We start from the raw sequence: 24,607 nt of genomic DNA, 5'->3' as shown, positions 1-24,607 counted from the left end.
GAGTGAAGTATGTCAGAAAGAGAAAAACAAATATCGTATATTAACGCATATATGTGGAACCTAGAAAAATGGTACAGATGAACCGGTTTGCAGGGCAGAAATTGAGACACAGATGTAGAGAGCAAACGTATGGACACCAAGGGGGGGAAAGCGGTGGTGGGGGGAGTGTGACGAACTGGGAGATTGGGATTGACATGTATACACTAATATGTATAAGATGGATAAGTAAAAAAAAGAAAAAAGAAAATTACAAGCCATACACTGAGAGAAAACATACACAGAACACATATCTGATAACAAAACGTGCATCCGGAATACATAAGAACTCTTACAACTCAAAAATAAGGTGACAATACCTTTAAAAACGGGCAAAGGAGTTGATCAGATACTTTACCAAGGAAGACAGATGATGGCAGAAACACACATGAAGAATATTCAACATCATTAAAAATTACAAATTAAAACCACAATAAGATACCACTACAGACAACAAGAACGGCTAAAATGAAAAAGCCTGACAATATCCAGTGCTGATGAGGATGCAGAACAGTTTATATGTTGTTGGTGGGAATGCAGAATGATGGTATTTTGGAAAATAATTTGACAGTTTCTTATAAGGTTAACATACATTTACTATATGACCCAGCAATCCTACTCCTAGTATTTACCCAAGAGAAATGAAAATTTACGTCAACACAAAAACATGTACGTGAATGTTTACACAGTTATATGGATAATCACCCCAAATTGGAAATAACCTGAAAGTCCATTACCTAGCGAATAAATATATGTCTATACAGTGAAAAACTATTCAATCATAAAAATAAACTATTGATACAGACAACATGGATGAATTTGAAGATATTATGCTAAGTGATGGAGGTAGACACAAGAGGCTACAAACTGTATGGTTCCATTTATATGAATTTGGGGAAAGGCAAAATGATAGGGACAGTGGTTACCAGGGGCAGAGGTTGCCAGGAACTGAGCCCATGATGGAGGGAGGGGATAATCTGCAAAGAAGCATTAGGAAACTATTTGGATAATACAAATGTTTTATATTTTATCTGTGGTGGTATACCTTTACAACTGTATGTATTTGTACATTTGTGGTGATGTGCATTTATATTGTATACAAATGCACACTGTATACTGTATACAAATATGTAATTGTGTACATTTGTCAAAACATCAAACTACACAATTTAAAAACTGAGTTTTACTCTATGTAAATTATGCCTCAGTAAACCTAATTTTTAAAAAACCTAATTTAAGATTTTTTAACCTTTAACTTAGTAGAACTAAGAAAGTATTTTAAATTTTTATTTTATTTAATTACTAATAACTCTAGTTTGTTATATGCCTGCTGTGGTGGGACCTTTATCTATATTGTGTCATTTAATCTTCATAATAAAGTTAGGTATAATTCCATTTTTATAGATGAGAAAACTAACTTAGAAAAGTTCATTGTCCATGTCATCCTGCGATGAGAACCAGGGACTTTCTATGTTTTTTTTTTTTGCATCTCAAGTATTTATTCAATGCACACATGTTAACTGTACTTAAATCATGCTTCAGAACTTTCCTATAAGGTCTGTGTCTTAAACCCATTTTCAGATGTGGAAACAAGAGGACAGATAAATAACTTTCCTTGGTTTGCTCCTTCTACTCTAATTGACCCCGTATAATGGTGTAGTCTTGAATTATTTGTGTGTGTGTGTATATTGTAATAAAACTTTAGCTATGGACACTGAAATCTGAATTTCATAGAATTTTTTTAAAACTTCACTTTGAAATCATTTTAGATTCACATAAAGTTGCAAAAAACGTCCAGGGAAGTCCCATGCACCTTTCACCCAGTCCTCCCCAATGATAACATCTTCAAATCTTGAGGAACTGTAGTATACAATCAAAACCAGCAAAATGACATTGGTATAACCCACAGATTCAGATTTTACCAGTTTTACAAGTGTGTGTGGGGGTCTGGTTCTATGCAATTTTATTACTTTCTTAAATTCATATAAACCACCACCATATTCAAGACACAGCACAGTGCCCTCTTGCTACCCCTTTATAGCCACTCATCCCCTCTCCCCTCATCTCTAACTCCTGGCAACCACTAATTTGTCCTCTATCTCTGTACTTCTGTTAATTCAAGAATAGTATATAAATTGATTCATACAGTATGTGATCTTTGGGGATTTTTTTTTTCTCACGCATCATAATTCCCTTGAGAACCTTCCAAGTTGATCCATGTGTCAAGAGTTCATTACTCTTCCTTGTTATTGTTGAGTCGTATCTCATGCCATGGATGTACTACAGTTTGTTTAACCATTTACCCAGTGAACATCTGGGTTGTTTCCAGTTTGGTGCTATTAGGAATATAGCTGCTATAAACATTTGTGTAGAGGTTTTTGCATGGACATCGTTTTCATTTTTCTGGGATAAATGCCCAAGAGTGCAATTGCTAGGTCATATGGCAAGCGCATATTTAGTTTTTAAAAAGTGGCCTACCATTTTACATTCCCACCAGCAATTGGAATGATCCAGTTTCTCCACATTCTGGTCAGTGTTGATATTTATCACTGTTGCTTTAGTTTAGTCATTATCCTAGGTTGTCATGATATATGCTTGTGGTTTGAATGTTCTTCCCTAATGGCTAATGATGTTGAACATCTGTTCATATTGCTCTTGCCGTCTGTATATCCTCTTCAGTGAAATGTCTCTTCATATCTTTTGCTCATTTTCAATTTTATTTTACTGTTAAGTTTTGAGAGTACTTTATATACTGCAGATACAAGTCCTCTGTCAAACATGTGGTTTGCAAATATTTTTTCCCTGTCTTTCCTTTTAGCTTGTCTTTTCATTCTCTTAACAGGGTATTTCTCACTTGAATAATTTTTAAAAAATATTTATTAAACAGTAATTTTCTAAGTAAGCATCTTTAAACAGGGCTAATTAGTGGTTAGAAACTACAGAGTCTAAAGTGTACATGTTTCTGCTTAGAGCTCTCCATATACAGATATGATGGCACAGAATAAATGATTCATATGTTTTGCTCAATTTCTCTGCATTTTTTCCATAAAAAAATGCTGAAATAACTCACAATATAGTGTCCAAATATCTCTCAGAAACATTCTATCCCTCACCTTATGCTTTTCTCTTTTAACTCTTAAATATTTGTTAAAGGATCAGATTACTCCCTCTCACTTTTTCTGAGGCCAAGTCCCTCTAAGCCTAAGAGGAGGGAAGTTTTGTGCTTTCATGCTAGGAAATCATCATTAATTTATTAAGCTTCACTGAGGTTGTAAATAAAAGTCATATACAACAGTTGATACCACTTCTTCAGACTACTGGTGTCTTATCAAGGAATTTTTTTTAATTAAAAAAATTTTTTTTGGCTACACCACATAGCTTGTGGGATGTTAGTTCCCCAGCCAGGGATCAAACCTGGACCCTCAGCAGTGAAAGTGCGGCATCCTAACCACTGAACCACCAGGGAATTCCCTAATTAAAAAAAAAAGAAGAGGGAAGTTTTTTTATTTTTTATGGAACTCAAGATATTTTGCTTAATAAAGTATGGGAAATATAGAGCAGGAATTTAATCTTCACAGTGCCATGGTCTGATGTTTTAAAGATTCCTGTCCAGCAGCAGAGCAAGACAAAGCAAAGTAAAGCTACCTATCCCAGCTGCAGCAGAGGCAAGACACTGGAAATATCCGGGAGGATGTGAGGAATGGGCTCCGATCAGCCCATCAGCTACACGATACACCTTGACATTGAGGATTAGAGTCTCTGAGTTACAGAAAAAGGGTGGGGGGCAAGTTAAACAGGAAACAGAAGTCATTTGCTTAGATTGTTGTCTACAACGCTGTGGTCTCTGTAAGAGCTGGGTTATACAGCTTGAACTGAAATAGAAGATTAGTTGAAATCATGATTCCATGTTGGATCAAACAATCCCAAATGACAGTAGACCATTTTATAATGAACTCCTTCCTTCCATCATCAAGGACATACTGCCACATTATCTACTTTTTTGTTGTTGTTAAACATTTATTCTGTGCTTACCAAAAGTCCAGCGCTGTGCGGGGCATTGAGAATACAAAAATAAATGAGAAGAGTTCCTGCTTTCAAGAAGTTCACACTCTGGTAGAACAGAGCAAAAGGCAACAATTGCAAGATGTGATAGATAATATAATAGAGGCATGTAAAAGGGGGGAATAATCAATTCTGCCTGGGAATAGTAAAGTCATGAGGAAGAGACATTTGAGCTAGAACTTGCTAGATGCGTTTAAACCAAATGTTTATTTTTCTTCCATTATTAATGTAAAACATTAGAGAAAATTTGGAAAATTGAGCTGAGTTTTCTAGGATGAGTTTATCAGGTAAAAGTCTAACATTTTAGAGAAATCAAAATCATTCTTTCATATATTCATTCGGCGAGTATTTATTGCCTCAGCCCCCTGCTCGATTCCAGGAATGCAACAAACAGTTCTTGCCAAAAGGCTCTTTCAAGCTGGTGGGATGACGGAGTGATCAAGGACAACTGCCACACAATGTGAAACTGCATAGCAAGCACGGGAGGCTTTGGAAGCACCTGGCAACCTCTAATCTGGATAGACTGAAGACACTGAGATTTACACTGTCAGGCCAGGGTTATATTAAGCACTGTCTTGATTTCATCTATTATTAAATTTGATGACATTTCAAAATGTGAAAAAGTGAAGTGGAAAAGTATGAGAAACCCCTAGGACTGTGCCTAACTTTGCCAATGAACAAACATTTCAGCACAAATGTAGTAACTCTGGGAGTTACGCCTAGTTTGCCTGCACTTTTCCATTCTCCTTCCCGTTGACAAACAGAGTCTCCTAAGGGTTACCTTGGTAAGATTTAGGTGGGAAAAAGAACGACAGTCCAGCCAAGAGGCCCTCCGCCATAGCAGATACAGTAAGCTTTGGAAGTCATGTTTCTTCCATGACTCTTGACCTCCTTCTCTGAGCCCAGTTCTGTGCTAGCTCCGTGCGTAAATGAAGACTAAAGGCCTGCAAAGTGGGCAAACGAAACAGCAAAGAAACTCACACCGGGTAATCGTGGGGAAAGAAACATTTAACAGTCTTCATATACTCTCATACTTTATTTAATTTAACCTTTATCACAACTGTAGCCATCCAGGCGATCAAACAGGTTCATAGAAGAGACGGTCAGCGACCTGCTCGAGGCCACAACGCTGAGAGCACACAGCCAACGCCCTGCCCCGGGGGCGCAAGCGCCACCGCGCGGCCCGCAGCGGGAGCGCCCCGGGCCTCCGAGAATTCCGGCCCAACGCCCAGAACGTGCGGTGGGCGCCTCCCTTTCTCCTCCCGGTTCTGCAATGGCTAGCACCGCGCCGGGCTCGCCGGGCTTCGTCGGGCTCAGCCGGACGGCCGAAAAGGCGGTCCCTGTGTGCTCTGGGCCTCGCCGCCGCCCCAGGCCCGGCCGACTCCCTGCGTGCTCCAGAGTCGAAGGCGCTCTGAGAAGAGGCAGGTGGCGTCCGGATCCCGCCACGTCTCGGCCCTCGAGGCCCCTCCTGCGCCCCCCAGCACCGGTCCCCGCCGCCACCCCCGGGCCCGGCTCCGCCCCACCGCCCACGCAGGCCCGCCCGCCGCCCGCGGCCGGAAGCCTGGCCGCCTCGCGCTACAAATGCCTGCGCTGCGGCGCAACCGTGGGCGGTTGGTCGGGCCGCAGGGTCTTACCAGTCAGCGCGAGTCCGGGAGGCCCGGAGGCGGCGTTGCGGCGGGGACGCCCGGCTGGGTGTCCTTCCCAGTCCGTGTGTCCTGCGAGCCCGAGTCTGCGGGGCTCTCCTTCCAGCGGCGCGGGGGCTTCGCGGGCCGGGCGGCGCGGCAGAGATGTGCTCAACGCCCGGGCTGCCGACGCCGGGGGCCTCGCTGGTGCTGCGGGTGTCCTTCGTGGACGTGCAGCCCGAGGTGATCCCCGTGCAGCTCTGGGGGCTGGTGGGCGAGCGGCGGGACGAGTACGTGAGGCTGAGTCGGGAGATCCAGGAAGCGGCGGCGGCCGCGCGCGGCCCGTGGGCCCTGGGCGGCACCTCGGCCTCGCCGGGCGAGCTGTGCCTGGTGCAGGCGGGTCTGCGGTGGCACCGCGGCCGCGTGGTCAGCCGGCAGGCGCAGGAGAGCCGCGTCTTCCTGCTGGACGAGGGTCGCACCATCACGGCCGGCGCGGGCTCGCTGGCGCCTGGGCGCAGTGAGTTCTTCCACCTGCCATCGGAGGTGCTGGGCTGCGTGCTGGCTGGCCTGGTGCCTGCGGGCGGCGGCGGGGGCGAGCCCCGGCACTGGGCTGCCAGCGCCGTGGACTTCCTTCGCAACCTGCAGGGCAAGGAGATGAACGGACGGGTCCTGGACGTGCTGCTTCTCCACCGCCTGGTCCTCCTGGAGGTGCCTGAGCTGTCCCAGCAGATGCAGGAGCTCGGCCTGGCCCGGCAGGTGCCCGACGGCCTTTTCCGCTCCCTGCTCAAGCGCTACCTCTCGGCCACCGCGGCTGTCCTGGGCCCTGGGGCCCCGGCCGTCCCGCGAATCCCGCCCAAGCAGGAGCAGCCTGCCCTGGATTACTTCTACCCCCAGCTGCAGCTGGGCGTGACGGAGCCCGTGGTGGTCACCCAGGTGTGCCATCCCCACCGCATTCACTGCCAGCTCCGCAGCCTCTCGCAGGAGATCCACCGCCTCTCCGAGAGCATGGCCCAGATATATAGGGGTTCCCCCGGGACAGGGGATGAGAACTATACCAGTGCCACCTGGGAGGAGAGGGAGGAGAGCCCAGACAAGCCGGGCTCTCCGTGCGCAGCCTGCGGGTTGGATGGACATTGGTACAGAGCGCTCCTGCTTGAGACTTTCCGGCCCCAGCGCTGTGCCCAGGTACTTCATGTGGACTATGGAAGGAAGGAGTTAGTGAGTTGTAGTAGCCTTCGCTACTTGCTGCCCGAATATTTTCGAATGCCCGTGGTGACATACCCTTGCGCTTTGTACGGACTCTGGGACGGTGGCAGAGGCTGGTCTCGGTCACAGGTCAGTGACCTGAAGGCACTGTTGCTGGGCCAGGCAGTGAACGCAAAGATTGAATTTTACTCTTCCTTTGAGCATGTGTATTACGTCACCCTCTATGGAGAAGATGGGATTAATCTTAACTGTGTGTTCGGAGTACAGTCCTGTTGCTTGGCTGACCGATTCCTTCAGAGCCAGGGAATAGAGGAGGAAGAGGGGGGCGGGGAGGAGGAACCGGAAACAGCTTTTCAGTCTCAATCTCCTGCTGAAGAAGTGGATGAAGAGATTTCACTCCCAGCCTTGAGATCTATCAGGTTAAAGATGAACGCCTTCTATGACGCCCAGGTGGAGTTTGTGAAAAATCCTTCTGAGTTTTGGATTAGGTTGAGGAAACACAACGGCACCTTCAGCAAATTGATGAGGAGAATGTGTAGTTTCTATGCCTCTGCCAGTAAGCTGGACGGCGTTGTTTTGAAACCTGAAGCCGATGACCTTTGCTGTGTGAAATGGAAAGAAAGTGGCTATTATCGGGCTATGGTCACCCGATTAGACGACAAGAGTGTGGATGTGTTCTTCGTTGACCGGGGCAATTCAGAAAATATGGACCGGTATGATGTGAGAATGCTGCTCCCTCAGTTTAGGCGGCTACCAATACTGGCCGTGAGGTGCACCCTGTCTGATATTTGGCCTTTGGGAAAAAATTGGAGCCAGGAGGCAATTTCCTTTTTTAAAAAGACTGTGCTCCACAAAGAATTAGTTATCCATGTCCTTGATAAGCAGGATAGTCAGTATGTTATTGAGATTCTTGATGAATCAAGAACAGGGGAAGAAAACATTAGTAAGGTAATTGCTCAGGCTGGATTTGCCAAGTATCAGGAATTTGAAACAAAGGAAAATATTTGCATGAGTGCCCACTCTCCAGGGCATGTTTCAAACCATTTTACTGCAGACAATAACAAAATATCTTCTGCCAAGAAGGAAGTAGAACACAAAGTCAAGAGAGAGGGTGAAACTACGGCTGTTCCAGAAACTGTGAATGACACAACAGTTGTGACAAACGTTTCAACTGGACTAGTTCTACAGGACAAAGAGAAAAGAGTGTCTGTTTATTCTCCTCTTGTACAGAATTTCTTGGACATTAAGCCAGGCTCTTCTTGTAAAGAGGAACTAGAAGTTGGAAGTACAGTAGAAGTCAAAGTGTCTCATATTGAAAACCCTGGCTATTTCTGGTGCCAGCTGACCAGGAACATAGAAGGATTTAAAGCGCTAATGTGTAGTATTCAGGACCATTGCAAGAATACAGCTACCCCCTACCAGGGAACCACCCCTGCTTGTTTGGCAAAACGAACAGCAAATGGAAAATGGTCCAGAGCTCTGATTACTGGGGCACAGTCTTCAGAGCATGTCAACGTCATATTTGTAGATTATGGAGACAAAGAAACGGTATCTGTGAAGAATATTTATTCAATTAGTGAAGAGTTTCTCAAGGTTAAGGTTCAAGCTTTTAGGTGCAGCCTTTATAATTTAATTCAACCAATGGGTCACAATTCTTTTGTTTGGGATGAAAAGGCAATCCAAGCTTTTAGTGAATTTGTGCATAAGGCATGGGAAGACAATCTAGAATTAAAATGCACAATATTTGCTTTGGCTTCCATTCACATTGAAGAACTGTTTAATGTCGTGGATTTGCTGACACCTTTCCAGAGCGCATGCCATTTTTTGGTAGAACAGAGACTTGCAAGACCAGTAAAACTTCAGAAGCCTCTGGAGCCCTCTGTTCAGCTCCATTCTTACTACTATTCTGCACATGATATGAAAATTGGAAGTGAAGAATCAGTGTATATAACACATGTCGATGACCCTTGGACATTTTATTGCCAGCTGGGAAGAAATGCAAATATTTTAGAACAGTTGTCATATCATATTACACAATTAAGTAAAGTTTTGCTGAATTTAAAAACATCTGCCTTGGTCCCTGGCACATTGTGCCTTGCCAGGTATACTGACGGAAACTGGTATAGGGGGATAATCATAGAAAAAGAACCAAATAAAGTCTTCTTTGTTGATTTTGGGAATATTTATGTGGTAACAAATCATGATCTGCTTCCAATACCTAGCGATGCATATGACGTCTTACTTTTGCCCATGCAAGCCATTAAATGTTCATTATCTGATATTCCTGATCACATACCAGAAGAAGTTACAATGCAGTTTCAGGAGACTATTTCAGATAAGTCATTGAAGGCTTTGGTTGTAGCAAAGGATCCAGATGGAAGACTGATTATAGAACTATACGATGACAGTATTCAAATTAATGCTAATATTAATGAGAAGTTAGGACTCCTGGGTTCCAAAGGTGGGACAAGAAAAAAAGAAAGTGAATCACTCCTCTCTACAACTGAAACTCTTGAAGCAAAAAAGGAAGCTGTGAAGTTGTCACCTACAGAGTATTTAAGTAAATCAATAGAGAACAAATCAGACAGTATGGCGATCTTAGGAGAATCATACAAACCTAAGATGAGCTCAGCATGTAAGGAACTCAAATTTTTATGCAGTTCAATGAAGACAAACTTAGTCACTCAATATCAGGACTCTGTGGCAAATAAAAATAATCAAGTGTCTCCATTACCAGTAGAAAAGAAATTAGAAAGTTCGTCTGAGCCCCCTTTGAAAGCCACAAAACTAGAAGCCACTCTTCCAGAGAGAAAAATAGGAGATTCATGTAACAAAGGTTTGCCTCTAAAATTTTCTGAGTTCCCTCAGAAGACTATAATGCCTGGCTTTAAAACAACTGTGTATGTTTCTCATATAAATGACCTTTCAGACTTTTATGTTCAACTAACAGAAGATGAGGCTGAAATTAATCGTCTTTCAGAGAGGTTAAACACTGTTAGAACAAGGCCTGAATATTATGCAGGCCCACCTTTGCGAAGAGGAGATATAATATGTGCTGTTTTCCCAGAAGACAATTTATGGTATCGTGCTGTGGTCAAGGAACAACAACCCAATGACCTTCTCTCTGTGCAGTTTATAGATTATGGCAATGTTTCTGTGGTTCACACCAACACAATAGGCAAACTTGACCTTGTTAATGCACTATTACCCGGACTGTGCATTCACTGTTCCTTAAGGGGACTTGGGGCTCCTAAGATTTTAAACCATAAGGAAATGATGCATTACTTTTCCCGAAGGACAGAGGAGGCTCAAGTAAGATGCGAATTTGTTCAATTTCAAGACAAATGGGAAGTTATCCTTGCTGATGAACATGGGATCATAGCAGAAGATATGATGAGCAGATATGCTTTCAGTGAAAAATCTCAAATAGGACTTTCTACCCAAATAATTAAAGGTGCCTGTTCAAAGTCTGTCAACAAAACAGACGTAGACACTTCTGTATTTCTTAACTGGTATAATCCAAAGATGAAGATGATAAGAGCTTATGCCACGGTGATCGATGGACCTGAATATTTTTGGTGTCAGTTTGCGGACACAGAGAAACTTCAGTATTTAGAAGTGGAAGTACAAACTGCTGGAGAGCAGGTGACAGCTTGGAGAAGCTGCATCCCCTGCCCTCATATTGGAGATCCTTGCATAGTGAGATACAGAGAAGACGGGCATTATTACAGGGCGCTTGTCACCAATATTTGTGAAGATTCTCTTGTGTCCATCAGGCTTGTGGACTTTGGAAACGTTGAAGACTGTGTGGACCCCAAAGCCCTCTGGAACATCCCTTCTGAACTGTTGGCAGTTCCCATGCAAGCCTTTCCATGTTGCCTCTCAGGATTTAATATTTCAGAAGGTGCATGCCCTCAAGAGGGAAATGACTACTTTTATGAAATAGTAACAGAAGATATGTTGGAGATAACAATATTAGAAATCAAAAGGGATGTTTGTGATATCCTTTTAGCCATCGTTGACTTGAAAAGCAAAGGCGAAAGTATTAGTGAGAAAATGAAGAAATATTCTAAGATTGGTATGAGTGACAGTGACCTGCCCTATGAAAAAAATGGCCCAGACATAAAGGGAGCTCTTGGGTCCCCCAGTCCCGATGTTGGACTTCAGAAACCAAGTAGCAAAGCTGGACAAGAGAAAGCACTCTGTGTCGAATCACAGACAGGTAAGCTCTTGGAAAGAATTGACAAAGACTTAAACATCATTGAAATCAAACCAGGTAAATTCTTTGACCCCGAAACTGATAACATTTTTGAAACTTTTGAAAACCCAGGCAAAGAAGAAATTGGCACTGAGTTGCTGGAAGGTAAAGTCGAGTGCCATCTGGGTGACAAAGCAAAGTTTGATGATAAATACCTAATTACAGGATTTAGCACATTGTTACCACATGCCACCGAAACAAAGGAGGTACTGGAACTGAATTCCCTTGAGGTGGTGCTTTCTCCTGATGATGAGTCCAAAGAATTCCTGGAGCTGGAATCCATTGAATTGCAGCATTCCTTAGTCGCAGATGATGAGAAAGAAGAGCTGGGCCTGGTGCCTCTGTCTGTGCCTCTTCCCCAAGGCTGTGACCCAGCGGCCACCCTACCACCATTGCCAGGGCTACTGCCCCTCAACTGTGAAGCTGAGAAACAGCCTGAACTAGAATTACCTACAGCCCAGCTGTGTCTAGAGGACAAAATAAACCCTTTGTCTTTAAGAGTTAGTCAGAAAACCCAAGAATCCCTGTGTGCTGACGACACAAGAAGGTCCAGTTGTGCGGAATGCTTTGATGAGGAGCATAGGCTGTGCCAGCACGGAAAGACTTGCTATGCCAAGATGCAGATTGAAATGACTATCTATAAAGAAGAATTTACAGAATATATATCTCTGTTTAGAGATGCCATGTCATCGTTGAACTCTGTGTTTTCTGAAGAAGAACCCAGAAGGAAACACAATCACGCTTTACCAGATCATGTCTCGGGTATGTGCGTTTTTTTGTTGTTGTTGTTGTTTTTTCCCATTCGCTTTTACTTAACTTAGTGAAAAGTACTTATTTGTTTTAAAGAAAAGAGAATAATTCTTATTTGAATTTTTAAAATATTAATTTGGGGGAGGGAAGATTAAAACCTGAGAAGAGAATCAGATTTGGATTTTACGAAGGGTATTTTAAACATGGGTAATTAAGTAGTAAAATCAATGTAAAATAATTCTTTACATGCTGGGTGGAATGCTGAATTATTAATTTTGCTTTTAAAAATAGAATGCTTCAAGTCTGTGTCTCCAAAAAGTAATCACATTTAAAATATAAACAAATCATCTCTAAGATCAAGAGGTTATGTTTTTTGGTAAGTTTTGAAAAATACAGTGTTCCTTTGCCAAGCATAATGTAGGCATGAATTTACAGTAGGGATCATTTCAGCACAGTTTTAAGAATTATAACTGTTTTGCTTCATCATATACCTTGCCATTCGTTTAGAAGCCCTTAAAAAAACGGAGTTAGGGAGCCTGTATTAATCAAGAAAGTTTACAGCCATGAGTAAATATTGGAGAACATTTATTGTCATTAACTTTTTTATAAATTATTTTTGCTGCTATTTTCTTGGCTACTTAACGAGATTTGAAAGTTACACAAAATAGCTATCTTTTAGGGTTTTTAAAAATACTCAATGTTAGACTTTTTAAGTGTCAATTTTTATATTATTAGATTTGAGCCATTGTACAAAATAGAGAAAACAATAGACTAAGGAGAATGAAAATCATCATAATCCCACCACCAAGAAATGGCCACTGTGAATGCTATGATGATGTATATACTTCCTTCCTGACGTTTCTCACCCTTTTTGTGTGTGTCTACTTACATACAGTTTAAAAAACTAACTAGAGATCATACTGTCATACAGTGTTGAATCCTGCATTTTAATCCCTTAAATATGCTTTCAAAAATATTTTAGTTTTGTAGTATGCCATCCTGTGGATGTATGGTAATTTATTTAAATACCACCCTGGATTTTTAGTCCTCATTGTCACATTTTAATAATAAGTAACAGCTTTGTGATAAAAATGTCTGCTCACTTGTATGTACCATGTTGCTTTGCTGTAGAAATGGCTGTTGTAACCACAGACCACGTTACATGTGGCAATAATAGCCAGCTTTAAGTAGTAACTCTCAATGTTAGAAATCAGATTCACATCCTTAAAAAAACAGCACATCATGGTCGTGTTTTTTGAGGAGAGCGGTAAGGAATTATACGGGGAAGGGCCACTGGAAGAATTTAAAAATAAAATCGAGGGAGGGAGACTTAGAACATGTTGTACCATATGTGATATTGATGATACAAGAATAGTAAATGCATGTTAGGGAAATGCTTTGCTTGCATATCTTTAAGGAATTAAGAGGTATGCATTGAGTCTTGCTCTATTCAATCTGGCAGCTCAACCAGAGAACACCTACACTCTGAAAGGATTTACTGTCGGATCCAAATGTGTTGTGTGGTCAAGTCTAAGAAACACGTGGTCTAAATGTGAGATTTTGGAAATAGCTGAAGAAGGCACAAGGGTATGTAAAACTGAAGTACTTTGTCTCAAAATGTACTTGCAGATTGTTAAGGAAATTTTACCAAACTTTATCAGACTAGAAAATCCAATTGAATAGATTATTTACCTGCTCATTCCGCCTGATAATTTGATGCAGTGCAAAAATCATTTTAAAAGTTCATGTATAAGCATCCAAGGCTCTTTCATCTCCCTTACTCCCGAAATCCTATCTATCAGTCACTGAGTTCTGCACTTTCCACTTCTTATCTCTTAGTTAAAACTTTTTATACCTAATGCCACTGTCTTGATTAAGTCTCTCATTTCACAGCTAGATGCCTCTAATAACCTTCTATTGGTTTACTTCTCGTCTTTATTCAGTTGATTCTCCACACTGCCAGTGTGGAGTTTGTCAAATGCAAATCTGACTCCATCATTTGCTTGTGGAAAACCTCTTGGAAACCTCCAGTAGACTGTGTTTTTCCTGTGGTCTGAAAACCACCTTAATCAGAATCACCTGGCACATTTCTTCAATGTATTGATAGATTCCTGGACCTTGCCCTGGCTGGCTGATTGAGAATTTCCAGGGGAAGGACCAGGAATGTATACTCTTGCACCATGAAAATTTGAGATCCTCAAGTCTAGAAAAGTCATTAACACGCCACAGGAGGTTCTCTGGGGTTGAGCATGCGTGTACCTCTCCAGCCTTAGGTCTTACTCCTTTGGGTTTTGTATCTTATATTAGATGAACACCATACTGCTTGATTTCTCTTATATATACTCTTGTGTTTGGCTTCTTTGATATAGTTAATAATGCAGTTCTATTTGCCTGTATTCTGTCCCCTTCCCAAACTGGTTAATTTCCACTTATCTTTAAAAGATTAGCCATTGCCTCTTCCAGGCAGCATTCACTAGCATTAATTTCTAAATCTCTCCATCTCTTCACTCCTCTCTGTTCCCCGCCAACAAAAGCTTTATACCTGTATTGTATTCCTATACCTCCTATTGCAGGAGTCTGTACTTCCTACACTGTATTGTAATTGTCTGCCTAGTGGTCTGTTTCTCCACCAAATTTTGAACTTCTTGAGATCTAAATTTTATGCCTTTGATCTCTAGGCATAGATACTCAATGTACGTTTTTTGAACTGAAGTACCATTGAGTTGAAATGTAATATTGATGTTTAATAAAATCATTTAATTACCTTTTAAAGTATTTCATTTTAAAAATGGTTGCTGTGGTACATAAATCAGTTACAGCTTTTGGAATGACCAGTTTTTACTATTTTTTTTCTCCTGTAGGTTTTGAACCTTTCAAATGGTATGGAAGAGGTAGTGAACCCTGAGAATGTCTGGAATGGTATACCCAAATTGGATAAGAGTCCATGTGAGGTATGGGTTTATGTAAATAGTAATTAATGAGAGTGTTCTCTTTCATTCTGAAAGGTGACTGGAACTATTTCCAAAGCCCTTGTGCTTAGGAATAATAGAGGAAAAAATACTACTATTGTAATAATAACAGTGGAAAATAGCAATAACGCAATGTTTCTAGATTTTATGCCCAGTATCTCTTATTAATGTTTTACTCATTGATTTTCATTTTGGGATTTAAAAAAAAGAAAATTGTTTGGCATTTGTGACCTTTATGAAATACGTTTGATGCAGAAAATCTGGGAATATGGCAAAGTTAAAAAGAGGAAGTACCAATCACCTGTAAGACATCCTTCCAAAGGCAAACGGACTGATCAGTTTGGTTTTCTTTAATAATCTTTCTGTTTATATGGAATATACATATATCATCTACATATTTTGAACATGGTTGATTTCATTGTACATTCAGTTTTATATTCTGTGTTCTTCATTTAAGATTATATGGTAGGCAATCTCACATGCTGTTATGATATGTCTAGACATTTGAGTTTATCCTGTTTGCAGTTCTTTGAACTTCTTGCTACAAAATCTGTATCTGGTAGTTCCAGTATCTCGTCATGGCAGGGTTTTCATCTACTGATTGTCTTAAGAAATGATTAGCCTTTCCTCATTCGTTGTATGTTGAGTAATTTTGGATTATATTCTGAATGCTTTGAATATGATGTTGTAAGACTTTGGAGGCTGTTAAAATCTTCTGGAAAATGTTAAAGTTTTTGTTTTAGCAGGTGGTCAACCTGATTAGGTTCATACCACAAGTTCTCTCTCTCTCTCTCTGTGTTTGGTGGTTCCAGTGTCAGTTTAGTCTTCAACGTCTTTGCTATAATGTTTGGGTCTGCCCAGGGCATAAGCCACGGAGGGGTTAGTCTAGAACTTGGGCAGAGGTTTATACAGTCACTCAGGGGTTAAAGACTTAGCTATGCTTTTCTTTTCTTTATTCTGTTCTGCATTTGCATCGTTCGGGATGACCTTAGGTTCACAGATAATATTAGGGGTTCAAATTTTCCAATTCCTTTCCTCTCTGAGATTTCCTCCATACTTTGTGGCTCCAAGGGTCCTCTCTTATTCAGCCCCCAGGGGCCCCATTTCCTGGTCCTCTGGCCAGAGAGCATGCTTCTCCCAGTGTTTCCCTGGGTGCTGACCAGGCAGCTGTGTTTGACAGGCCTGCCTCTGGTGTGAAGCAGATAGAGAAAAGAGAGAGAAACCCCCCCCACACACACCCCCTCCCGCCTCTCGACTCTTCAGATAACAAAGGGCTGTTTTCCTCAATCCACCGGCCAGCATCTTCTCTCAGATTTGTAGGTGCCTGCGCTGTGACTGCTGTGCAGAAAAAAAGAAAAACAGTGAAGGGATTTCCCCGCCACGCCCCACCCTTTAGTATTCGGGGCCTCTTTCCCCACTCCACTGGCTAGAAAGAGGGGATTTCGCCCAGTTTTGCTGCCCACCCCAGCCTGGCAGCTCTGATTTGGCCCAACATCTGGTCAAAAAACAAGAGAAAAGGAAGAAAAAAAGAGAAAAAAAAAAAACCCAGAAAACCCAACAACCCTGTGAAACTCACCCCTGTTTTGGGTCGTTATTCAAGTTTTTACTACAGTCCTTCTATATTTCTGATCCCATTTACTTTTCAGAAGCCTCAGGTAGTTGCTTTTTGTATTCTTTCCAGAATTTTCCATTGTAATCAGTGTAAGTCAGCTTACTCCATCTTGGCTGCAACCAGAAGGCCATAGCTGCATAATATTACATGACATTACTGGACAATGATTCATTAAACCATTTCTCCTCTTGTTGGACATTTAGGTCATTGAATTTGTTCACTATAAAAAAAATCAGGGCTTCCCTGGTGGCGCAGTGGTTGCGAATCCGCCTGCCAATGCAGGGGACACGGGTTCGAGCCCTGGTCTGGGAAGATCCCACATGCCGCGGAGCAGCTGGGCCCGTGAGCCACAATTACTGAGCCTGCGCGTCTGGAGCCTGTGCTCCGCAACAAGAGAGGCCGCGATAGTGAGAGGCCCGCGCACCGCGATGAAGAGTGGCCCCCGCTTGCCGCAACTGGAGAAAGCCCTCGCACAGAAACGAAGACCCAACACAGCCATAAATAAATAAATAAAATAAATTAAAAAAAAAAAAAAATCATTGACCTTCTTCACCTCTTGAAAGCTGAAAATTGGAAAAGGACACTTTAGTCCCTGCATGGAATGCTACAGTGGAGATATTACAAATAAATGGGTATTTGAAGAATAGAAAATATACTTGACGTTATTCTTCATTATAAAATCAAATTGGCATAGTCTTAATAGGATTACTTTTTGTTGTTCACCATTTTTCTGGTGTATCTATGGTCCCCTTTCTGATTTTAATTATTTTGTATTTATAATGAAGAAGTGGTAGTAATCCAAAGGTTTCTTTTGTTAGGCTGTATTCCGGACAGTGGGAAAAGATCTTTACTGCCTGTCATTGGATGATAGGCAGTGGTCAAAGGTAACTTGTGTTTTTAAAACAAAATACTTTTACCAACCAGAATTGCCAAGTCTTTAAGGTACGATTACCCTGAATCCCTCAAGTAAAAATGGTTCATCCATTTCCTTGGATGTTAGTAGTAGGAAAATAAAAACCACTTCAGCTAAAAATGGTGATAAGTAAACAAGAAGAGGATTTCTTGAAATACAGGGAATTTGTTGATTGAATTAATCTTGAAGGTGTATGATAAATTCATATTTTAAAGGATTTTTTCAGTGTTAGCTCAGATGTTCAAATGATCTTTGTTAAGTAATCTCTTGGAATTTCTTTTGAGATTTTTAGTGTATACGATGATTCCGTTTTTTGGATGTTCCTGGTTATTGCATGATCTTGTTTGTAAGTAGCACACTGATTCTTAGATTGAGGCACATAGAGAATGAAATCATCTTTTGGTGACTTTAGTATTATGTGAAAAATACGCACTAATGAAAGAGAACAAAGAACTAATTGGTTATCAGCCTTGCCAAATATCATCCTAGAAAAATATAAAATATGCCAATTTCATAACCTTTTTAGAGAAGTTTTATATGATAATAGGTACAATGTGAGGACCAAAATATTTTTAAAAATCACGTCAGTCAGAATAGTTCCCTGTAGTAATTAGAATGCTCATCACTTCTCTCTCCCCATTTTTAGAGGACATAAATTTTGTCATGGTAGCATCCATGTAAAGAATTTTCTTGGGACTTCCCTGGCGGTCCACGGGTTAGGACGCGGCGCTTCCACTGCGGGGGGCACAGGTTCGAGCCTGCTTGGGGAACTAAGGTCCTGCACGCTGCAGCATGGCCCCCCGCCACAAAAAAAAAAAAAAAAAAATTCTTATTTTTATGTTTCTTTGTCAACTTGAGGTTTTTCTCTTCTTGTTTCAGAAAAGAGGTCTGGAGACGATAGAGATTTAACTGTGCATCCATAAATGTGGCCAATCAGTCAGAAGCTGCTCTTAAACAAGTGCCACCTCACCCAGACCAACAGAATATTTCAGAAAATTGAGAGCACGTAATCATAAGAAGTTGTCGTTTCGAAAAGTTTGATATGTGTCAAAAACAAAACAGATCTCAGGCTGCCTGTGTAGTGTATTTATAGTGCTATTTCTGTATATACGGAGCTGGGATCTTTCCTCTCCCTTTAAATGTGTTATCTTTCTAATCAGTTGGATTTATTTTGCTAAACAGTTTGCTAACACATTACTCACACTGCAAAAAAACCTATTTGGGTTTCTTCTGAATATAGTGTTTAAAATAGAAAATTATAGGTTTATGACAAGCGTATTATATGATGCTACTTGGGAGGATGGCTTTGTTAGCAGTAACTCCTTCAAAATTTTTGTTTTCTTTCTGAAGCTTTGCCTTTCTGTCTAGTTTTGACTAATATTCTGTTTGAATTTAGAAGTATACTAATATGACACAAGATTTGAATAAAGTTTGTCCTTAAAAGTGTAGTGGTGTCATTTCATTAAAAAGGAAATATCTGTGGTTCTGGAATATCTGTAGTCATGGAACGAACCACCATTCTACAATTGGGGGAAACATAGTAATATTAAATGTTAGCTTTTATGTGTTAATCACTCAGTTGGTACTTTAAATGCATTTTCTCATTTAATCCTTGATTCTGAGGTGCATATTAATGTTATCCACATTTTATAGGTGAGACAATTGAAGCTTTTTAGAGAAGGTAAATAATTTGCCTAATGTCAAAGAGCTAGCAAATCTCGGAGGCTTGATCAAACCTAGACCCATCTAACTTCAAAGCCCATGCTTTTAAAACATGGTTTTGCATAAGTGGTAGTATGCAAAGTATAGGTCCTAGCTTTAGGAAACAGATCTTAGCTATATGCTGCTTACTAGATATGTGACCTGGGTAGGTTATTATAACATTGTTGAGTCTTGACCTTCCTCATCTGTAAAATGGGGTTAATAAAACCTTTCTTGCAGTGTTTTAAGATTAGAAATAATTTATGTAAAGTGCCAGAAAAGGAGTAGGCATTTGATAAATATTTCCTTCTTTCCCCCAAAAGATACTCAGTATGCTATAGTAGGTTGTATTTTTTAAACTTTAACTCACTGGATCCTTTCAGCAGTTATTTTCTCCTTTCAGCATCAGCATGTGCCACCAACAAAGGATTTTAAAGAGGTGCTATTGAATGGGACATCAGTACAATTGGAATGGTTATCCATTTCTAAAATGAGTAAGGAGGTTTGCTACATGTGAATGGGGAAAAAGATGTATGTATATGAAACATTATGAGACCCTGAAGCCTGATGGGAATAGTGAGAATTAAGAACCTTAAAAGTTGGGTATAATTTCAATAAGTAAAAAGGAGAGGGTTCTGCATTAAACGTAATTGAGGTAGATGAGTATATTCCTTGTTCCTGGGATAATGATTAGACACATTTAGCTCATTCATGTAGGAGATATATTTGTGAATTAATTACTGGGAGAAAAGGTCAGAGAAGATGCATTAGGGTCGGATTATGGAAAGCCATCAGTTTCATGCTAAGCAGTTTAACTCTCTTTTAAAAATGTTTAATCTGAACAGTTAGAGTAGAAATCATATTTCTCAAAATGAGTGTTTTTGCACATTAAAACATTAAGATAGGCCTGAGTGCCAAATCAGAAAACACAGTTACTTATTAACTGGGCAAAAGGAATAGGGATAGAATAGTTAACCAGGCTTGCTTACTAAGTACTGATTATCCTTGTTCACACAGGCTTTAATTAAACTTAATTATGGAGAATTCATAGGAACAAGACCATTCTTAGACCAAAATATACTTAACTGATGAGTGGCAGAAATGTTTATACCCCTTGGGAAACAAAATACATTTTCCATGACTCCCAGAAACATAAGTGCACAAATCTTTCAGCTATCTTTTTACCCCCATTTATTGTGCTTTTCCCCTCCCACTACTACATATAAAATTAAAAACATTCATTAAATATCAATAAAACTAGTGGAAAATGAAACAGTTAAAATTATGTCCTTTCTTATCTGTTGCAGCCTTCGGGTGAATCAGTGATTTAATGTGTGATGGCTGGAATCGTGGGCCTGTCTTATGCACCTTTCTTTAGTAAATAGAGTGCCTCAGAGGTAAACCATTAAAGTAAATGCAAACAAATTACCAACTTGCTTTAATCTGCTGCCTTTGCTTTGTCACCAATATTCTTACCCCCATCCATTCCCCGTTTAGTCATTATATTGAAATTGTGCAGTCCCGCCCATCCCACGGTAAAGCAATGGCTTTATTATCCGCTTGGTCTGATTTCTCTTACCATGACCCAAGGTCAAAGGGAAGCGCTACCAAATCCCACCCAGAAGACCATGTTGCTAAAACTCAATTCTACTGCTTATAATAGAAAAAAGAGGCAAGAAAATCTGTTTTTATTATGTTTTTAGGGAGTGTTAGGTCATTGTAACACATTTTCAATGGCATGATTTAATATACTGTTTTAATATACTTGTCCATTAAAGTAATGTAAAATCAGTTTTTTATTGTGACACTGAGAAAGGATCACTTTAGTAAAACTAAAATTTAGGCTGGTATGATTTTTATATGTAGCAGTCTTTCTTTACATTTAAAGGAAAAAAATCTTAATCCAAGCTTCAATCACTATTGTGGTATAGCCTACATTTTCAAATATGAGTTATTTGAGAAAATACATTAAAATCATAGACACACACACACACTTTTAGACAGTTTTTAAACAAGACTTTTTAAAAAGCTCTTTTAATCTGAATTCGGCTTCTCTATTCCTGTAGAGTTCTGCAGGGTGGCATGGTGGTTGGTTGTGTCGATGTTGGTTCCTGGAATAAGATTGTCATCTTCGCCTTCAATTAAAGAATCCCACTGATCAAAATCTTTCTGAAGTCCTGTAAAATACAAATGTCACTAAACATATTGAACTTTGGAAAGTGTTAAACAGTTCAGTGCCTCTAGGTGGCATCCTAGCCTCACAAACGACCCACACTGCGTCACCATTATGGAGGCAAGGTGCTCTGTGTGAGCTCTGTGTGGCTGCAACATCCGAATGACAGATGGGATTGAGGCACTATGCTGTCCGAATCCTCTGCTTGGAAATCCGCCCCAGGCTTCACAGAAAGACTATTAGCTCTAACAGGTAGGCTTGCTGCCTATGATGCATAGTATGCAAAGCAGCAAAATTAAATTGTTTTCAAATGGACTGACTGCAGTGTTCCATTGTAAACCAACTGGTAACAGTCAAAATGGGACTCATGCACAGTTAAGATAGACAGTTTTTTCCTGAGAATCATCTGGTTTATGTCAGGAAAGAAGATCCCTTTCTTACCTAAATGCTTTTGCAAGAATGCTAAGGAAGCTTTGTTGCTAAGACCCATGGCTACATTTGAATCTATTTCTCCTTTCAGTGTGAATATGTAGCCAAGTATTTTGCCAGTTGCAAAAGTGAAGTCAACAAAATTCTGATGGACTGAACCCCTGAAAGAGAAAGGAGACATTTACAAATCACTTTGTTGGACAAAATTATTTCTGTAGTTACCCTGCAGGAAAGATGTTGGCCTGGTTGGCCTATTTACGAAAACCAAGGAAACAAAACTTGTAGATTTGATCTCCTTAGATGTACTTGAGGGTCACAAAGCTGTTCATTTAGGGGTCCTAGAGTATATATTCTTCCTCCCCTCTAGATCAATAAGGCAAAGATTCCTGTCTTGCTTGGCATCTTGGTTTTAGAAGAGATGATTCCAGCTTTGTAGAGGACATGATTACTTTCAATTTGAGTAGGTGGAATGTTTTATATGTTGAGGGTCCCTGAACTCAGAACCAGAATCCTGCCCCCTTAGCACCACACTTAACTGGATATCTATTTGCTGTTGGGCAAAACCACTTTGCATTTAAGCCTTGGATTAAGTAGGTTAAAAGACAGACAAAATTTTGCCTTGTATTATTTAAACTGTAAGCACCTCATAAATATCCCTTATTGATGGACTTGAAATTCACCAACAGCCTAACATCAAATAGAATGGCCATTTTTTTTTAACATCTTTATTGGAGTATAATTGCTTTACAATGGTGTGTTAGTTTCTGCTTTATAACAAAGTGAATCAGTTATACATATACATATATCCCCATATCTCTTCCCTCTTGTGACTCCCTCCCTCCCACCCTCCCTATCCCACCCCTCTAGGTGGTCACAAAGCACCGAGCTGATCTCCCTGATCTCCCTGTGCTATGCGGCTGCTTCCCACTAGCTATCTATTTTACATTTGGTAGTGTATATATGTCCATGCCACTCTCTCACTTTGTCCCAGCTTACCCTTCCCCCTCCCCATATCCTTAAGTCCATTCTCTAGTAGGTCTGCGTCTTTATTCCTGTCTTGCCCCTAGGTTCTTCATGACCTTTTTTTTTTTCTTAGATTCCATATATATGTGTTAGCATACGGTATTTGTTTTTCTCTTTCTGACTTACTTCATTCTGTATGACATACTCTAGGTCCATCCACCTCACTACAAATAACTCAATTTTTGTTTCTTTTTATGGCTGAGTAATATTCCATTGTGTGTATATATATATATGCCACATCTTCTTTATCCATTCATCTGTTGATGGGCACTTAGGTTGCTTCCATGTCCTGGCTATTGTAAACAGAGATGCAATGGACATTGTGGTACATGACTCTTTTTGAATTATGGTTTTCTCAGGGTATATGCCCAGTAGTGGGATTGCTGGGTCACGGGTTCAATCCCTGGTCCAGGAAGATCCCACATGCTGTGGAGCAACTAAGCCCGTGCGCCACAACTACTGAGCCCGCGCGCCTAGAGCCCGTGCTCCACAACAAGAGAAGCCACCGCAATGAGAAGCCCACGCACGCACCGCAACGAAGAGTAGCCCCCGCTCACCGCGACTAGAGAAAGTCCGCGCGCAGCAACAAAGACCCAACACAACCAAAAAAATAAAAATTAAATTAAATCTTAAAATAATAATAATAATAATGTCTCTTGATCCTTCAAGACCCAATTTACCCCCATTTCTTCTAAGCAGCCTTTTCTGACCACCTTAATTGGAAAAGAGTCCTCCATTCTCTGTCCTGGGAGTGTTTACTGCCTTTACTGTGTGTGTTTCCTTCTTGCCACCTCTTCTGTGCCCTTCTAAGTAAATCAGGTTTCAGATAAAAGAGGAAGGAGCTCAGTCTTTGCTTTGTAACATCTTATTGTGAGTTCAAAACGCTATTGGGAGTTCTTTTTCACATCCACGATATAAGCATGTTGCTGACCCTTAAAGGGACCCTATTACAGCTTTTGAGAATTTATAAATTCATCTACTTACCAAACAGGTAAACACACTGCAGGTCTCAACAGATGATCTTACTTTTTTTCTAAAGAGTTCTTAGCCTAGCTTACTGATGGAATACTTCCCCCTATCCCAGCCCTAAAAATGTATAGGCTTGCTCTTATATTTAGATAAAAGTAGCATGTATCCTGATGCAAATTTTAATTATCAGCATGTGCTGTATAATATATTAACATAGTTAATAGTATATTAACATTAATAGTATATTAACACTACTCAAAAATTTGCATTTTAAAAAGAGTAAGGCTAAATGCACTTGAAAACTGAGATTATCTAATATTCTCCCTTATTCCAAGTCTAAACAACAAATTGAATAATTCTAGAGTAGCAACCAAATGATGTCTGTTGCTTGTTTATTCAAGTTTCAAGTTTCTGTTTCAGATGATGTAATAAGTCACTTACTGATACTTACCTGATTGTAATCATTTTTCTTTCTCTATCAGGTAAGTAGCATTTTTTCATTTTTATAATATTAGAAGGATACTGGAATCGTTCCGAGTTGATAAAAAAGAGGGGCTGAGGAATTCTGGAACATACTCCACCACCCACTGGAAACATCCATGCATCCAGGGCGATACCGCACCTGATCAAAGAAATCCGGTTACACGCTGGCCCAGATACAGGAATTTCTAATAATGCAAGGATTCAGAGACACACACCACAGCAGATCATTATGGGTTATCTCGCTGAGCTGAAGAGGTATTATACTTCACTGTGGGAAAGGAATATGATTAGCTTTATAAGGTAGCAAACTTGTAATTATACAATCATTTTCTTTAGGAGGCATTTAAGAATTGCAACCTTTAGAAAGACATAATATTTAAAAATTTTTTATTCATTTTTTG

The 24,607-nt window shown here is 40.5% G+C and overlaps 2 protein-coding genes across 5 annotated transcripts in view; one reads left to right on the top strand and one right to left on the bottom strand.

The window, feature by feature from the left end:
• Window positions 1-5,885: 5,885 nt before the first annotated feature.
• On the top strand, window positions 5,886-18,337 carry TDRD6 (tudor domain containing 6). Of its 2 annotated transcripts, XM_061195008.1 has the most exons (4): window positions 5,886-11,946; window positions 13,397-13,521; window positions 14,796-14,885; window positions 18,308-18,337. In XM_061195008.1, exons 1-4 carry the CDS (start codon window positions 5,886-5,888, stop codon window positions 18,335-18,337), a joined length of 6,306 nt encoding a protein of 2,101 aa, XP_061050991.1. The 2 variants fall into 2 exon arrangements, with proteins under 2 accessions (XP_061050991.1, XP_061050992.1); XM_061195009.1 differs by lacking the exon at window positions 14,796-14,885.
• A 2,614-nt stretch (window positions 18,338-20,951) lies between these two features.
• Window positions 20,952-24,607, bottom strand: part of PLA2G7 (phospholipase A2 group VII) — a 44,179-nt gene continuing 40,523 nt past the window's right edge. For all 3 annotated transcript variants that reach the window (XM_061195005.1, XM_061195006.1, XM_061195007.1), the window contains 3 exons: window positions 24,175-24,345; window positions 21,744-21,892; window positions 20,952-21,306 (listed from right to left, as the gene is read on the bottom strand). In XM_061195005.1, coding sequence (XP_061050988.1) covers window positions 21,164-21,306; window positions 21,744-21,892; window positions 24,175-24,345 — 463 coding nt within the window. In that variant the 3' untranslated portion in view covers window positions 20,952-21,163. The remainder of the gene's footprint in view (window positions 21,307-21,743; window positions 21,893-24,174; window positions 24,346-24,607) is intronic.

Source organism: Eubalaena glacialis, chromosome 7 (assembly GCF_028564815.1).
Source record: "Eubalaena glacialis isolate mEubGla1 chromosome 7, mEubGla1.1.hap2.+ XY, whole genome shotgun sequence".
In the NCBI taxonomy this organism is placed as follows: domain Eukaryota; kingdom Metazoa; phylum Chordata; class Mammalia; order Artiodactyla; family Balaenidae; genus Eubalaena; species Eubalaena glacialis.
This window is presented reverse-complemented; position numbering and strand designations above follow the sequence as displayed.

Excerpts from the sequence above, each read along its gene's own strand:
- TDRD6 (XM_061195008.1), top strand. The coding sequence starts at position 5,886 with ATGTGCTCAACGCCCGGGCTGCCGACGCCGGGGGCCTCGCTGGTGCTG. Across the intron at positions 11,947-13,396 it reads TTTACCAGATCATGTCTCGG|CTCAACCAGAGAACACCTAC; the intron begins GTATGTGCGTTT and ends TCAATCTGGCAG. Across the intron at positions 13,522-14,795 it reads TAGCTGAAGAAGGCACAAGG|GTTTTGAACCTTTCAAATGG; the intron begins GTATGTAAAACT and ends TTTCTCCTGTAG.